General features: G+C 31.9%; 2 protein-coding genes across 12 annotated transcripts; one reads left to right on the top strand and one right to left on the bottom strand.

Moving 5' to 3' along the window:
* Positions 1-2,274: 2,274 nt before the first annotated feature.
* Positions 2,275-10,664, bottom strand: LOC130970207 (U11/U12 small nuclear ribonucleoprotein 25 kDa protein). Of its 11 annotated transcripts, none has more exons than XM_057896207.1 (9): positions 10,292-10,664; positions 10,069-10,163; positions 9,201-9,402; positions 9,007-9,112; positions 8,712-8,811; positions 6,915-8,246; positions 6,283-6,484; positions 5,020-5,076; positions 2,275-2,669 (listed from the first exon to the last, which is right to left on the bottom strand). In XM_057896207.1, exons 2-6 carry the CDS (start codon positions 10,156-10,158, stop codon positions 8,130-8,132), a joined length of 615 nt encoding a protein of 204 aa, XP_057752190.1. In that variant the 5' UTR covers positions 10,159-10,163; positions 10,292-10,664; the 3' UTR covers positions 2,275-2,669; positions 5,020-5,076; positions 6,283-6,484; positions 6,915-8,129. The 11 variants fall into 11 exon arrangements, with proteins under 11 accessions (XP_057752190.1, XP_057752193.1, XP_057752187.1 ...); XM_057896206.1 differs by lacking the exons at positions 2,275-2,669; positions 5,020-5,076 and adding exons at positions 5,268-5,633; positions 5,768-5,870; XM_057896210.1 differs by lacking the exon at positions 5,020-5,076.
* A 5,811-nt stretch (positions 10,665-16,475) lies between these two features.
* On the top strand, positions 16,476-17,903 carry LOC130965728 (uncharacterized). Its single transcript, XM_057890489.1, has one exon. It carries the CDS (start codon positions 16,476-16,478, stop codon positions 17,901-17,903), a length of 1,428 nt encoding a protein of 475 aa, XP_057746472.1.
* Positions 17,904-18,805: the final 902 nt, after the last annotated feature.

The following is an 18,805-nucleotide window of genomic DNA, read 5'->3' as shown; positions in this document are numbered from 1 at the left end:
ATTTTTGTTCAAGGTACATTTAATTTATTAATTATTCCTCATTCTCATTAAAAAGGAAAATGTTACATCAATGTCGTCTCATGTCACTTTTATATTTCTATATAAAATAAAATATTTAATAATTATTTGCTGAGACGCATCAGACATTTTTGTTTATCCATCTCCTTATGTACGTTGCTCTTAATTTGTTTTTTAGACTACTAGAAAACTGTTTAGCAATTTCTATTATAAAGTAAATCATGTATGGATTTTACTTTAAAAATGTTCATATATAGAGATAATAAAATAGGATCACGCACACACATAATTTATTTAACAGTAAAAATTGTTACATAAATTTTTAATATAAAAATAGCATTTTTGTTTTAGTTTTGACATTAATTATTGAAAAAATGAATTTAAAAATGTAACAGATGATACGCTATATATGCTTTAAGAACTGATATATTTAAGGAGAAGTATAGAGAACCAATAAAATATCTATATAATATATACAATAGGATTTAGGGATGTTTGATTCAATAGAATATCAGATGTTTATTATTTCTAGTATTTGAATGATTATTTTGGATAGTATAAGTATATTGTGTTTGAAAAATTAATAGTATTTTATTCTAGGTATTTATTTTTTAACTCATATTAAAACAAATAAATAGTCCATTGTACACATTGTACATATAGCTCCTTAACGGAATTCTATATTTAAACATATATATCTTTAGAATGTTAGAAAAAATTAAATAACTTATAATTAAAAATGCTTAGCTTGTCTATTACCATATGTAGATAAGTGCAGTTGGAGAATCAACAATTCAACATTAGGTAACATCAAACAATACCATGATTCTTTTTAATTTTTTATGCCACATGATGAATACTCGATTTATGTTTTAAAAAATGAAGATGCGCATTTGTTTTAGGACAAAGAAATATGCATTTTATGAAAATTAAACCATATTTAATTAAGAGACGTACTAATAGGGTCAAACATGATAGAGTTTCTTACGTATTAAGCTTTTGGTTTGTGTGGTAGGTGTGAACTAAGGCATGAACATGGTAATATAGTCACTGTTATGAAACCAGCAGGCATTCCAGAAAAAATGACTTCATAGATACCCCACTTTGTTGTGTGTGACACTTTTTTTATTTTTTAAGCATAAACTACTAAAATAGAGGTGTTTTTTGAAAATACTGATAAAAACATTTTTTATTTTTTATAATGATAAAAATATTTTTAAAATATTGTAAAATACAATAAAAATTATTAAAAATATTTTTTTATAAATGACAAATAATTTTTGTATTTGCAAACTACTTATACATTTGATCTAAAATTTTGTAAGAAATTTTTATAACTATTTGAAAAGTACATAAAAAAATAAAAATTTTCTCTAGAATTTTTTTCTTGGCCATTAAAAAAAATCACAAAAAAATCTAATAAGTGAAAAATCACCAATTTTAAAGATAAGAATATTTTATTTTACTAATTATTATTGCAAGATAATCATATCAAAATTTAATTTTTAAAATATTTTTAAAATATATTTAATATTAGATATTTTTGTTATATTTTAAAATGTCTTGAAAACGTTTTTGTCGTTAATAAAAATGAAAAAATATTTTGTCAACGTGTTAAAAAATCGAGAGCAATTTTGATAATTTATTTTTTAAAAGAAAAGTGTATTTGAAATTCGTCACAACTTTATCTTAAGATGGATTGATGAATCACTTTGAATGGAATTACCTTGGATATTATAATGATGAAATGATAAATTTCAAATAAATACATATAAAATAAAGGATTGATTTGGTGATAAAGCTATTTGTGAGTTTTCCCTTCATTTTCTTTTTGCAAGTTGTCCAAGTTTAGACCCCCACTGGATTCAATTTTTAGTTTAAGAAATGTATATATTACTATCTTTGATAGAAGAAAAATAACAAAAATATTAACTATATATATATATATATTATTTAACTTTATTTTTAATTTATATTTTATAGTTTATATGTATTCTATATGAAAGCTGATTTAATTATTATCCTGTATTTCACTCTAAAATCTGAAATATCCTATGTATTACAAGGTTTTCATCATAAGTTTGTCTTGAAGTGAAGTTGATAATAACTATATTATTTTTTAAAGCATAATTGAAATGACTGAATTGATTAGTTGTAAGAGGCCTGTTACACATACAAGTCTTTTTGACTTATAAGTTTTATAAATTGGCACAAGTCCAATAAAATACACATATTACACTTTCATATTCAAGAGTAAATAAACGCACGTTATTCAACCACTTCCTGTTTTCAAAGCACGCTACTCACCATGCATTATGAACGACTCTTCTTCTTCTTCTTCCATGCAAACGAGTTTTTCGTCAAATTTGAAGATAATTGGACTTTAGAAATACACCAAAACGATTACAAAAATACACCCAAATGATTATAGAAATACACCCAAAAAATTACAGAAATACACCCAAATGGTTACAGGAATTCATTCAAACGATTATAGAAATACACTCAAAGGATTACAGAAATATACCCAAAGGATTACAAAACTACACCCAAATAATTTAAGAAATACACCCAAAATTCGTTGAAGTACACCTTATGCATAATTCAAAACTCTTTCTCTTTCTCCTCTTCATTTTCTGCTGATTCTTCTTCTTCAAAAACGATTTCAAAGTTTGATGTCAAAAAATAATGGAAATCGAGAATAACGAAGAAAGAAAATAGAGAGAAAAACACGTAAATGAAGAAGGAGAAAGAAAATCAAGAAACGAAAGAAAAGAAGAAGAACGTGCAGCAAGAAGAAGCAGAAGGTGCAGTAAAAACGTGCAGTAACAATTGAAGTACGTTAATATAAATGACTTGTAAAGACTTGTATAAAAAAATGTTTGTATGTGGAGAATTATTCTAGTTGTAATATGAATGTTGGATTGATGGCTTGGTTAGCTAATAAGTCTAATTATGAACTATGTTTATATATATTTTAATTTTTTGTTTCAATATCAAATTTTGAATGTCTTCAATTAATCAATTATATTGCTATATTAATTTTATTATTATATTTTAATTTTGAAAGTCCTATTTAATTTTGTTTTATATTAACTCTTCAACTTATGATTAACAATTTTTAGACAAATAATGTTTTTTACATCATTTCTTTTCCCTTGGATTGTTTTTTAATAAAAACTTATGTTGTCTTTTTGTGTTCGTTTTTTTTTCACTTCATCTTTTATATTCTTTAATTAAAATTTGTGTTAATTTGACTTTTTAATATCAATTCTATTTTCACAACCACTACTGTCCTAAATATTACTATTGTAATTTACAGTAACCTTCCTTTTTTATTTTCTATTTATTTATTCTTTTCTACTACACGTTGTCTATTTATTGATTTTATTTTTTACTTTTATGCTAAATACATTGAAATGATTTACTATTACTAATACAAATATATTTTTTAATGATCCTCACTAATTAATTCCTCATAAATATTATAGTATTTTCGGTTTTTAATTAATTTCTCTAGTGTATATCTCCTAATATTATATACTGTTTGGAATCATAATTTATCATAATTCTTAATCAATTATTCTAAAGCAATTAAAGCATGTCTACTATAAATTCAGTGATATATATTAACTTGAACTATATTCTTGAATGGGGAAATTAATAAAAAACTGAAAAAATAAATATTCTACCTGTAGATTTTGAAACATAAACTATAAATCACAAGTTATTTACATATCTTTTTTGGTTTTAAAATTTGATACTAAATTAAATATAACTTAATCCTTAGTTGAAAATGATATGTCGATCAGTTCACGTACTACCGTTTTTTTATTTAATTTATTTGGATATTATTCTAATAAAACATATGAAGTGAAGAAATTATTTTTGTAATTAAATTTAACTATATCTTTTTTCTTCTTTTTATGCTTTTTTTCTTTCTTCTTCAGCTGAATTTTATTTTGTTAATAAGTTATTGGATTAACTTGATTGAATTTAATAACTAAAATGACTTGGTTATATAACATTATTGTATTTTAATTGATTGAAAACATTAATGATAAATAACATAACAAAATAATAAAATAAATATAATGTTACTCACAAATCTAAAATTATCATTTAATACATAAATAATTGTAGGGTAATAGACTTTTAAAATCTAATATATTTTTATACTTCGTTTGATTTTTATTAAATAAATTTTGATAGGTTAGATTTTTTGTTATTTGTACATATTACATAAATCATGTTAGCGTATTGAGTGTTTGTATTTTTATACATAGATAAAATCATGTTAGGCTAGTGGGTTTTATATACAATTCTAAAAGCATATTATCCTATTATTATTTATATGTTAAAGGATAACATTGGATTTGTTAGTAAATGGTGACAAAGTAGTATTGTGATTTCGTGTTTTTTTTGTTTTAATAGTGTACTAACCTGACATGATTTATGTGTTAAAAGACAATATAATTTTTCAATCAATCGCGACAAAATAGAACTATTTATGAATAAATAGTAATATTTTTTATTCTGTGATTATTTATATAAATTATAAAAAGAACTTATACGTAATAAATTTTAGTTTAAAACATTTTGATAAATATAATTTTTTTTAATTTTATTTTAATATAAAACCAAATAACTCACTCCTGTAGACGCAAAAATAATAAACATTCTAATATTAAAATAGAATAATGCTATACATTCAAGTCTTTTTATGAACTAAGTCCAACTAAGTTAAATAACAAGACTTGGAATAATACTAACTATAACTAATTTTGTTATGTTAAACTAACTTGATTGAACTTGATTAACAAAAAAACTTGGATGTGTAGCATTATTATAAAAGTAAAATTTCTTTTGCAACTAGCATACAAAGAAATTTTAATGCAAACAAAATGATTTTCCTGTACATGAATACGATAAGTGGTGTGAAGATCAATTTTGTGACTTGGGATTCGACAGAAAAAGAAAAATTGGAGCTTGGAGAAGTACCCTTGAATTTTCCATTTACTTGGCTGGAATAGAATCTGGACAAGACTTTCATATTGTCTACGAAAATAAAATAAATTTTAAGAATTGTTAGATGGCCATAATCAATTTATTAGTCGGTAAGATAAAGAATAAATTGGATGAATGAAATGTTTAAAAATAAATTTAATATTTATTGCTAAAACATTATTCAGGGCAATTTAGATCAGAAATTTATGAAAATGAAAATAAAAATAAAAATGTTTGCTTGTATGTTATATTTAATTTGTTGCAAGAAAATTATTATCATTATTATTATTGTCGCCGATGTTTTTTAATTACTGCTTATACTATTATTATGATAATTATAATTATTAAAAATGATAACTATATATTAAAAATGTTTATCGTTATTTTCAAAGGCATAAATACGTTTTTTTATGTTTATGAATTGAGTAATTGACCAATCAACTCTTTATTAATAGAAAAAGAAATCATAAATTTTAGAAGTTCAGAACATTTCCCAATGCTTGTTGAGAAACTAGTATAGAACAAGATTGTAATTTTATCTTTTTCTTGATGGGAGAAGGGAAGGACAAGTCTTTTCTTCATCATGATCATTAGACGAACAATTCTACCTACAAAATTCGACCATGCATTATTATTATAATAGTAGAAATAATTATTTTACGAATTTGTTACTTAAATAATGATTTAAATATATAAATTGCTTCTACATTGTATAAAATTGATCTCAAATAAATCATCATACATCGCTATAATCGACTAAGGCCAGCATAATAGCATCTAGTGTTCTGTACTTCTTTATTTTACGTCAAAAAGCAACGTTTGCAGCGCGGCGTGGTGCATGCCCCCTGGTTTCAATTTTAAATTAATATATTATTTTTCTGTTTATATTTTCACGGGTATAATGTATTTAGTGCTAGGCCTCATTTGTTTGTTATTCCAGAATAAAACAAGTACTCTTTTAATAAAATAAATATTTCTGAGATAAAATGAGTTATTTGTTTTATACTATTAAAGATCAAATAGAAACAAAAAATATATAATTTATTATGATTTTTGAAAAGTTTAGAAGATGCAGATAGAGAAAGAAAATTTTAGGTCTTTGTAAAATAAATACAAAAAATAGATTAATTACCAAGATATGTATCGAAAAGGTGAAAACTCACATGTAGTTATTTTTATGTGGAATTAATATTTGAAAACCATTCGATAATTTGATAAGTTTGACTACGCGTGAGTCTTCATCTTTTATTTACTTACATTACACTCTTGTGATCTGTGAACCGCACTGCCCTTCTCTTTCCTTTATCTCGAGTAATCTCTTCTAGCAATCCGAAAAACCACCATCCACATTCCCAATAGTAGACATCATTCTCAGGTCCACAAGGCCATCTTTGTTCCCAAGTAGCATGATGACACTCTCTTCTGAATTCATAGGAGCACAAAGTAGTTTCTACTTTACCTAAAAAAAGATATCACACTGCAAAACTAGATAAAACAGTTCAAACAGAGGTATAACCGCAGAAGCAGAAAACAGCAGAACGTTTTCAGTCAACTCAACACATCAAAAAAACACACTACACGAGTCTGAGTCCAATGAACAATTGAAGATGACCAAGTAACAGATCAAACCCTTAGAATATCCAATACAAAAACAACTCATCATTTCAAGAGTGCAAAACATAGGAAAGCTTAATTAGCAACCAGAAAATGCAGAGCGCGACTAGGAGGATTTGTTCAAAAACATCAAGCATACACAGTGGAATAGTGCAAACAAAAATTTATCAAATAAAAGTTTAACACAAGATAAGACAGCGGCCATAAAACCTCATTTCATGAGTTTAGTATCACCTCAAATTATTTGGACAACGTAGTAAGGTACAAGAGAGTACCTCTTGAAGTGACGTCTTGTGGAATTTGATGTTTGTCCCGCAAACGATGAGCCACACAACTGCACGACCTCTAGCTCGTCCACACAAACACATTTAATCCAAGAGTCTCCTCTTTATTATCCAAATCTTGTTCTCCGTTGCCCTTTAATGAACAATAACCCTTTTAAGAATTGGAGAGGGTGGTATCTAGGTATTTCACTATTGAAGAGGAATTGTGTTTTTCACTTAAGTGTATCCCCAAAGCCCTCTAGCCTCACTTGAGTTTCCTTGACCTTTCTCCCCACCACCCATCATGACCCAGCAAGCACAAGCAGCATAAGACGAAAATAGAAGCAGAAATCACTGAGAAATGGATGAGAGGAAGAGAGACAAAAGAAATAAACATGTAACTATTGGGGCCTTAGGGTTTTAATATGATGGGAAGTACTAAATTGAGTCCTACAAATGACCAACGGCAACTCACGGTTGTTAAATTGAGGGACTTATTTAGGCATATTTGAAATTGGGGGACAAGATTGATTCACCAGTTGAATACTTGAATTTGAGACCATTTTGGCATTATCCCTATATTAGCTCTAGGACATGTAACTAACAGTTTAAACATTCATTTTGACAATGAAAATTACTGAGCACTTGAACCTATCTAGTATCTAGCGTGACAACAAGAGCTCAATCAATCAATGATGGCAACTTGATCTTGTATTGCAGACGACATTGTCAAACATTCAAGGGATAAAACTCCGGCGTAGTGATGGCAGGTTTGCAGCAAAAAGATGGGAATTTCTATGGATTATAATTATTAAAAAAATTAAAATAAAAAGAACAGAAAAAGTTAAGAGTTCAGAAAATAGAAATGATTTTCTAAACAAGTAAGCTAAACCACAGGTTAACTATCCATTAAATGCTAAACTACTGGATTTTATGAGTTAGGTGGTTGGTGAGTGGTGACTTCAAAGGTTGGGACTCAAGACATTGGGGTTTAGTACTGGACCAATAGTGAAATTCAGCTGAATATAGTTAGTTATAAAGAAGTATGATAGGGACTTGGGTATTATGGGGTGCCCAAGGTCTCACATCGAGTAATATGAGATGTTTGATGTTTTATTTAAGAAGAGAACTCAACCTTAATAGCCTGTTTCTGTTAGTGCAGGTAACAAAGAGAACTCAACCTCTCAACCATTTTAAGATATCATATCAAGCTATGACACCATGGGCTCAGTCTTCACAATTTTTTTCATGTGAAAGCTTATTAAGGCCATGAAAAAAGCGATGCTTTCTCCTCTTTGAATGCCTACGAGACTCTTTGGTCATGACAAAGGACACAAAATGCACCTGCATAAGCAAAATGTTTTCAATGAAGTTAATGAAAGTTTTTAGTAGGATGCATTTTTTTTTTAATGGTAAAGTTGATGAATATGATTTCTATTTCTTAATTGATACAATTGAGTTATTCAAGACATTTGAAATAACATGTTTTATTAGTTGTATCATTATAATGTCAAAAGTAAGCAACTCACATACTTCACAGAAAAAAATATCAATACATAACCATTTTTAAAACTCTATTTTTTACTACATATATTAGAATAAGTATAATAAATCCATGCCACGGGAAGACTTATTAAGCAATCTTTTGTAAATTGATGACCCCTGATCCTCCATGGTTTTTGTAATATCCGTTTTTGTTGTTAATAATATTTCTTCTCTTGTTAAAAAATGCTATAAAATAAAGATTACAGGAAAGAAAGTGGACAAGATAAACACAATCCATAAAGACTTGGAATTTGCTAGACAAACCTGGGAATTATTACGTATGCCAAAATTCTGAAGCAGATCATCATCATGTAGGAGTTTGTTGTTATGATATGCCAAGCAATAATTTGCCCATACATGCTTCCTGCAATTGCATCAAGTTTTGCATTGCTTTCTGTATTAAATCATTATTAAGGTAGTTTTGTTGTGAGGATGTTAGACTAATATGCTATTGCCAAGTGCCCTGGCCCTATTCCTATATCAAAAGAATAAAAAGATGCTATTGCTAAGATGTAAAAGGAAAAAAAAGGACAAGAAAGATGGAAAACTGCTAACCCACCAAGAAATATGGCGATGACCCAAACCGGATTGCTCCATGTCATTCACTTTTTTCTTGATAGCAAGTTTTAAATCTTTGACTGTTGCTGAATTCATCACTGTCACCTCTTCACCAGCAAAGAAATCACAGGTCAACTAGAGCTTTAAAAATCTGCACATCCATAGGACACTGAAGAGAGCAACTAATTATATTACCAAATGAAGTTCCATCTAGTTTTAAGACAGAGAGACGCATGGCACTGCCAAGTTCAAGGCTGAGGAGGGTATCAACATCTGCCAAGGTCGGATTCTTGGGGACATCAGACAGCAGAGGATCATCCAACAACACTCTCAGCATTGATTGCAGTTTTGCCTTCTTCAAACCACCTTCATTGTATTCATACTCTCCCACATCAATCTTCAACAGACCAAGAACAATGAACTCATGATTAGTAGATTCAAGAAGGAAATGGGCTGGTCTAGGCCAGCATAAATTTGGGTTATCCCAAACTAACATAGTTCGATCTAATCCGGTTCAAAAGTGATGTTCCAAAAGTAGGGATACAAAGATACAAATTAGGATATATTTTTCATTATCCATTCCACCCTTCTCCCATGTACCTGAAATTTGCCACCAACCCAGTTCCCCAACAGGTTTCCTATCTTGAACCTTACCTGAGCAGTACCCGTGGGCCTGCCGTACATGACACATCCCACCCTGCTCCAATGTTCATATTGTAATTGTAGGAGTAGTTTATTTGAATTTTAATGCCAGAAATACAAAATTCAATAACACTTTTTTGAAAATCTCTACCCAAATATACTTGTTTAAGAACTGAGAACTTGCAAAAGGATATCAGTTATTAATATTACAATAGCAGCTATATTAAACCTAACGAATTTCAATCTGAGCTTTTTAAGTGTATCTAATGTCATCTTGATCAACATTTTCTGATATATCCCTAAATCAAAACTAAAAAGAGTTACAAAACTGCAAGCAAGCATCAAATTATTGAAATTCATTTAGCGACCAAAGCCTTCCAGTTTTAGCAAACAAATTGATTTCTTTGTTTGATTCACTCACTTGATTTGATGGTGCAGAAGAGTTGCTACTCTCTCTTGCAGCTGCATCTGGAATTTTTAGTTGGCTTTGGGAACTCCCTTCTGCATCCATTAAGACTAGGGGGAAAATAAAAAAAGTAAAAATAACAAATAAACTTAGAAGATTAACAAATAAACAAAAATATAAAAAACACAGATTAATTTCAAATCAAAATATCAAACAGAAAAAAATTAAAAAAAGGAACCTGCAGATGGAGTAGTCGGCGGCGAAGCAGGACCTGTCGGCGACGAGGCAGGTGCAGTCAGCAGCGAGAAAACAGAATGCGGCTAGGGGCAGACGGCGGAGCAGTGTTGCAGATCAGTGGCAACGTGGACTTGAGGAGGCGAGATGGAGGCGGAGCAGAGTAGCAGATTGGCGCCGACAAGAATGGCGGCGATCCGGCGACGACGAGGCTGCTGGATGCGGCGACAAGGAGGCTGGCAGCGGCGAAAGCAGGAGAACTCGAGGCGGCCGAACGAACTGCTGAAGGCTGAAGGGAGACGATGTGCGGAAGTAAGGGCGGAGGCAGGAGTGTTTTTTGTTTTTCCTCCCGTTCTTGGGTCAACGAGGCCGCAGATTAAAAGATAGCTTCTTTGAATCGACTTTTATTAGGCCTGAGGCCCATTTACATGAAAAAACCTTTTACCTTTTTTGGTGGAGTACAAATATAAATACTACTTGCAATAAACATTCAAAAATTGTTTATAATTAAAAAAAATTACTAACAAGTAATAAGAGCACTTGTAAAGAGAGAGAGAGAGATAAAGTTATAAATAAGATTGATCTGGTCACTATACAATTCAGTGGTTACACGTTATAATTCGAAGATTAGGTCAAAAAAATGTTGAAATTTTTATGACTCATAAATTATCAACACATAATTCGGTCGTTATTTCTATAACTCAATCGTCACAATCTGGTTCATTCTGTATTACTCGATAACTACCACCTATTACTCGGAGAACAAGTTTTGATCCATTATCTATAACTTGACCAATGAAACTTATATCACGACTCAAAGAAATTATAACTCGACCAATAACTCAAAAACATGATAACACTCAGTACAACGGCATAATGACTTCACCATACGTCATTACCAACAACTCAATGAAATAATCAAAACACATAATGAGAATATCATGGAAACTACATTGTAGTTCTCATCATAGCCGTAACTTACGATTTGCTAACTGAGCATATTCAAAATGCTTAGTCTCTATTCAGCCTATATAAGGTAGCATTAGGTCAAGGTAAAAGACATCAGAAAATCTAATACTCACTTAAGTCACTCTCACTATCTTCTTTGAATTATTACTGAATTGAGCGTTAAAATACCTTTTGTAGGTACCCACCCTGTCTGGTGTTTTTGGAGTCTGGCATATAACTCATCTGTGGAGAAGACAGGATGGCATCTCCCCTTCTGCAACGAGTTATACCTCAGATAGACCTCTTAATAGCATGAACATTTGGCACCTACCGTGGGGACGACCTTAACGTTACCCCATATTTTCTTTTCCCACATGTTATTCCTCTTTTTTGTAGAATATCGATCATGACTGATGAGCAAACTCCACCTCCTCCTCCACCAAAGTTATTAGCTAAGAATGTTGCGCTCGAGGCCGAGGTCCAAAGTATAACCGAGTTATTAACACAACAGCAAAAGAATCCAAATAGCAAGAAAGATCGCAAGGATGCTCATAATGATGACGAATATGTGTCAGGAACTCGTACTCTGGTAGAAGTCACACCTTCAAAAACACTGAAAAAACGTACAAACCCTTTTTCCTATAAAATCATGAAGTTTCAGATACCAAAAAACTTCACCCTACCAACCACTCTAAATCTATACAAGGGGATTGGGGACCCAAACAAACATGTTACTAAGTTCTACTCAACGATGTTTCTTAACGGTGCTTCTAACCAAATATTATGTTGTTCTTTTTCCTATAGGTTCTATCTCTACTTTTCAAGAACTGGCCGACTTCTTCACCAACAATTTTGCAACATCCAAGATCTATGTCCATGATTCCGACTATCTTAGCACAATCAAAGAAGGTCAACATCAAAATTCTTCGTGGCTACATGACGAGATTCAACAAGATAGCAATAGAGATCCCCAACCTCAATTCCAACGTCCACCTCCATTCCCTTAAGAGTGGTCTTCGCCCTAGCAATTTTCGTGAGACTATTGTTGTCGCCAAGCTGAAGGCATAAGTAGAATTCCGAGAAAAAGCAGTTGGACAGATAGAAATAGAAGAACTTAGACAAGCTCGGCAGATCAATAAATTGACTCAATTAAAAGAGGACAGCTAGAAGAATCTTTTCAAATCAGCAAAGTAATCGGTAAGAGACTTATACCCATCAAACACTACTTTGCAAAGAACAATCTAGTACTTGGAACGCAACTTCTCTAAAGCAATACCATAACTAAGTTATAAGTCAAAACTCGAAGATGTACTCTTTTTCCTATTTACAAAATTTTTTCTACACCGAATTTTGCATGGAGGGATTTTAACGAGGTATTTTATCCTGTACCTTCTATTTTAAGAGGATAAACCTCAATAAATAATACATTATTTTTAACTTCATCATTCTTTCATTTTATTCATGTCTTTAATTCGGCTACTATTTTTTCTACACACTACACATATTATGATAAATCAAAATTAAAGTTGGCATACAAAAATAAACCAAAAGTTATATGTTGGTAGCAATCTAACAAACCGCCAACTATAAGTTGCAATCAATCTAACAAACTGACAACTATAAATTAGAATATCAATCCGAACAAACCAACACCTATAAGTTGGAATCACTTCAAACAAATTGATAATTATAAGTCAGAGTTAGTCAAAGCAAACCGATGCCAATAAATCGGTGTCAGTCTAACAAACAATTACCTATAAACTCGTTCAAAAAAATACTGATATAAGCAACACCTTTTTCAAAGACAAGTTTGCCCAATTTAATGTTCAAGATTATCAAATTGATCTTGGGGCTAATTCTCATATTTCTGAATTAAAACATAACTGTATCTCTTTTATATTCTACCAAGTTATAACTTGATTTTCATAAAGTTCAACATGCTTCTCTTAAAAATAAATAGGTCAAGTTTGGGGGTTGTGATTTGGTCCTTATAACTTGACGGCTACAAGCTATAATTTGAAGATTAGGTTAAAAGAACATTAGAATTTTCATAATTCATAAATTACCAACACATAACTCAGTCATCACAATATGGCACATTCCGTATTACTCGATAACTACCACCTATTACTCGAAAAACAAGTTTCGATCAATCACCTATAACTTGGCCAATAAAACGTATATCTTGGCCCAAAAAAATTATAACTCCACCCATAACTCAAAAACATGATAACACTCAGCATAACGGCATGATGGCTTCACCATAGTTTTCACCAACAACTCAATGAAATAGTCAAAACAGATAATGAGAATGTCACGGTAACCACACTGTGGTTTTTACCACAAGTCCACAACCGTAGCTTATGATTTGTTAACTGAGTATATTCAAAATACTTAGTCTCTATTCAGTCTATATAAGGTAACATTAGGTCAAAGCAAAGGTCAGGACATCTGAAAACATAATACTCGCTTAAGTCACTCTCACTATATTCTTTAAATTATTACTCACTTGAGCGTCAAAATATCTTTTGTAGGTATCCACCTCGTTTGGTGTTCTTTGAAGTCCGGCATATAACTCATTCGTGCAGAAGATAGAATGACATCTTCCCCTTCTGCAACAAACTATATCTCAGATAAATCTATTAACAACAAGAACAAAAATTAAAATAAATATTTATATATTTATTTTTTTGAAAATTTATAATTCTTATTTCTTCCTATAAGACATTTTTTGTATTTTAACAAATGCTATAGTTATTGACAATATATATATATATATATATATATATATATATATATATATATATATCCATAAAAAAATTTAAAACCTCTAAACTTTGCTTTATCTAAAGTGTCTTTTTTGAAAATTTTAATATTTTTGTTTTATTTTATTAATTAATAAAAATTTAATTTTAATATACACTAAAAATAAAAAATATTTTATACGGTTACTTAATTATATTTTATATTAGATTATTATTTACCCAATAAAATAAAAAAAATATTTTTACTAATATAAAAATATATAATTAGATATACTTATAATTTTTTATATTAACACATATATCAAAATTTGATTCTTTAAATAAATGAAACAAATGAAATCGATTTATGGCATTTAACCCATATTGTGCAGCATAGTATAAATTACAATTTGCAACAAAATGAAAAAGATTTATGAGGATAATAAATCTAAATAATTGATGTTATTTATTAAGGTATAAGCATTGTTATCAAATTCGACTCGATCAGAAATTTGATTATTCGGTCATCTAGTCAGGTCGAGTTGCTCTTTTTAGTAAAATCGGGTGATTCGGTCGATTTATATGACTTAGATTGGGTCATGTTTAATTTTTTTTATGAAAAACAGTGTCGTTTCGAGATAAACCCACCTCCAATTCTCTAATTTGATGTTGATCGCCCATGACCCATCTCTTAACGTCTCTCTTCTCTCGAGCCACTTTCTTTTCACTCTCTTCTTCAAGCTCAAGCTCTTTCACCTCTCTCGTGGCTAGTGTCGATGTTGCACTCAAGTTCTTTCGTCTCCGGTATCTCACTTCTCTCTCAATCTCGCTCTAATAGTCTCAGACTCAAGCTCGTCCTCGCACTCTGTGTTGTCATTGTCTGAAGCTCAGTCGTTGCCTTTCTTACGCTCGCTTTGCCGACAGCAAAAGCAGACGGAACCAACATCTAGTCCCTCAGGTGATGGTCGTTGTCGTCTTTTTGCTTTAGATGCCACTTCAGTTGGTTAGCTTCTATCGCTGTCAGTTGGCCTCTGAACAGGTGAACTTCATTTGGTCCTATTATTTATTTTTTAATTTTATTGCTGAAAATCATCACAACACTTTGAATTTGTTGTTGAGAGTTAAATTAGTTGCTGAAATAATTATTTAGCTATTTTTTTGTTATAAATTATATTTGGATGTAAAAGTTTTGTTGCTGAAAATTATCATAATTGAATTTGTTGTTGAAAATTTTAATGAGCTAAATTTGTTAATTTGTAAATCAAAATGAGAAAAGTATTGGTTTAGTTCCAAGTTTGTCCTATGAAGAATCACTTTTTGAATTTGATTTATTGATTGTGTTATTTTTAGTTCACTTTTGTTGGTTTAAATTGAAAAAATATTTTGTACTAGTGATTAGTTTATTATTTCTTTTTGCGCCATTAGTTATGTTTAAAAATTTATACTTGATTATTATTAATATGTTTGTAACGACATGTATTTTTAACTATTGATTTTAATTTTATTTTTATAATTTTATATTTTTATTGACTAGAATCAAATTAATCAGATGAACCAGTGACTCACCAATTGAACCATAATCTAATAATCTAGTTATATGATTAGGTTAATTACCAATTTAATTTTGATAATTCTAAATATAACCATCCTTCTAAATTTGTATTGCTTATTATGGTTTGGTATTTGTTATAATGCCTATATATAATTGGGTAATTTATTAAAAAAATATAAATAAATATTTAACTAAAAAAATATAAAAATAAATAATTTTTAAATATTTAAAATTTATCATAAAAAATAAATTTGATACCAAATTCATAGACACCAAAAAATTATGAATATGATGCTTAATGATAAATGGAGTTAAAGTAGGTTAATCTAATGACATTATCTTATTTAAACAATGAAAAAAAAATACATTTGACGATATAAAATTTAAATTTTTTATTAACAACTAAAGAATTTAGTTAATAATAAAATATATATTGATCCGTTATCCAAATCTTGGCCCACAACAACAACAATCTCGGAATCTAGTATAGCTGGCAGAGATAATTTCTCTAAAATAACCGCTCCACTCAAATTACCACTATCCCAATAAACTCGGATAACAACCAGCATGGACTCCATCAAACCAATAACAAATTTGATACGAATAACAGAACACACAACAAACAATCAGATATATATACTAGTACGCAGCTAATCCAAAGGTACGAAATCCACTTCAGTCTTATTCTGAATTCTCTCATACTCACACTTATCTGAGCGTTGGAGTCCCTTTGTAGGTACCCAACGCCGCCTCTCCACAAGAAGACGACGTCCTGTTCAGTTCGCTCCAAGGAAAGTTAGTTCAAGTGCCGGCAGAACGAGCTATACCTCGGAGCTCACTTTCACACAGGAACATTTGGCGCCCACCGTGGGGCCGAATATTCTTCTAACCCCACAACTTTCTATTCCGCATATTAGTATACTCTTTTTTGCAAGTTGAGACGCATGGCAGACGAGCACATCCACACTCCCTCGAGCACCAATCAGACCGAAATCTTGGCAATCAACAAAGCCCTCAAGGCTGAAAACCAAAGAATGGCCGAGCTCCTGTGGCAAATGGAGCACGACCGAAGTAAAATAGAACACAAAAGTGCCGAAAACAAAGACAACAATGATGAGCATACCTCGGAAACTAAACACACAATCACTAAAGTCACCAAAACAACCACCAAAAAGAGAACCAACCCCTTCGCAAAAGAAGTCATGAGTTTCGAAATGCCCCAAAACTTCACCTTACCGTCAACCTTAAAACCCTACAATGGAATAGGAGATCCGAATGTCCACGTCACCAAATTCCAAGCCATGATGTTCATGAATAAGGATTCCGACCCGATTATATGCCGTACCTTCCCAACTTTCCTAGATGGAGCCGCCCTAATTTGGTTTTTCAACCTCCGTGAAGGTTCCATTTTGAACTTTGACGAACTAGCAGACCAGTTCGTCAACCACTTCGCCGCATCCAAAATATATGTCCACAACTCTGATTACCTAAGCACCATCAAACAGGGACCAAACGAAAGCCTAAAAGATTACATGACCAGGTTTGCCGAAGCAACCAACGAGATACATAACCTAAACCCCGAAGTCCACCTCCACGCCTTAAAGAGCGGTCTCCAACCAAGAAAATTTCAAGAATCCATAGTCATCGCAAAGCCAAAGACCCTGGCCGAGTTCCGCGAAAAAGCAACGACACATATCGAAGTCGAAGAATTCCGAGCACTGCGAAGAGCAAATAAACCTATCTCAAACAGAGAGGAGGAAAGGCGAAACAGGCAATCAAACGGCAGAACAGATCAGAGAACGTCCAGGTTAACACCCAAATTCGACAACTACACCACCCTAAATGCAAAAAGGGAGGACATCATAAAGGACATATTGAACTCAAAACTCATCAAACCCCCAAACAGGGCCGGTACATATCAGGACCAACGACACGTGGACAGGTCAAAATACTGCGCCTTCTACCAAAAGTATGGTCACACTACAGACGACTGCATAATTGCTAGAGATGTCCTCGAAAAGCTCGCCCGCCAGAGACTGCTAGACAAATACATTGACAGTCGAGGACGAAAACGTAGCACAGACGATCTCGGCCAACAATCCAAAACAACTGACAATTCCCGAGATAAGGGGAAAAAGGTAGATACAGATATCAATCCACCTCGCAGAATAATAAACTGTATTTCTGGTGGTTTTGCAGGAGGCGGATGTACAAATTCGGCAAGGAAAAGATCATACCGAGCCATGATGACAATGACAAAATCAACTCCATCCAAACCTATCAACAGAGATAAACCAGAGATCTCATTCCTCCCCAAAAACTATGAGGCAAATGATCAGAACCTGGACGACCCCGTCATCATTACTGCGTAGGTCGGAGAACCACTGGTAAAGAAAATCCACATGTACCTAGGAAGCAACGCATATGTGCTGTTCTACTCAACATTCCAAAAGATGAAACTAAGTGACAAGAATCTCCAACCCTCATCCGGAGAACTGGTAGATTTTTCAAGTGAGCGCGTCTCAATCGGAGGTTATATCTGGTTACAAACTACTTTAGGAGAATATCCTAACAGTAAGACGATAGATATACAATACCTTGTCGTAGACTGTAAAAGCCCATATAACATCATTCTGGGCAAACCATCTTTAAATGCATTCAATGCTATTGTCTTTACTGTACATTTGTGTGTCAAGTTCCTTTCACAGGATAACAAGGTCGTTACCATCCATGGAGACCAAAAGGAAGTCAGGCAGTGCTATAATGCCAGCTTGAAGAGCGAACAACCAAAACAGCCAGACCAACAATATGTCCAAGCGGTGTATAACTTGGAGCAACTACCACCCCAGGCCGAGTTAGACGCAAGGACCAACCATCAAGAGAAACCAATGCCAACAGACGATCTTACTAAAGTTCAACTAACAAGCGACACAAACAAGTACACATACCTCGGTAACGCGCTAGGAGATGATGGACGTGGTCAGGTGACCGAGCTATTAAGATGAAATGTTGATTTGTTCGCTTAGACACCAGCAGATATACCATGAATAGATCCCAGCGTCATCTGCCACAAGTTAGCCATCAACCCGGTAGTCCGACCCATAGCTTAGAAAAAACGACATCTCGGCACCGAGAAAAGGGCAGCCTCTGCGGAGGAGACCCAAAAACTACTCAATGCTGGCTTTATCAAGGAGCTCAGATACTCCACCTAGTTAGCCAATGTGGTAATGGTAAAGAAAAATAACGGTAAGTGGAGGATGTGTGTGGACTACAC

This window comes from Arachis stenosperma, chromosome 3 (assembly GCF_014773155.1).
Source record: "Arachis stenosperma cultivar V10309 chromosome 3, arast.V10309.gnm1.PFL2, whole genome shotgun sequence".
NCBI classification, from domain to species: domain Eukaryota; kingdom Viridiplantae; phylum Streptophyta; class Magnoliopsida; order Fabales; family Fabaceae; genus Arachis; species Arachis stenosperma.
The sequence above is the reverse complement of the archived record's forward strand: the minus strand, read 5'-3'. Positions and strand labels throughout refer to the sequence as shown.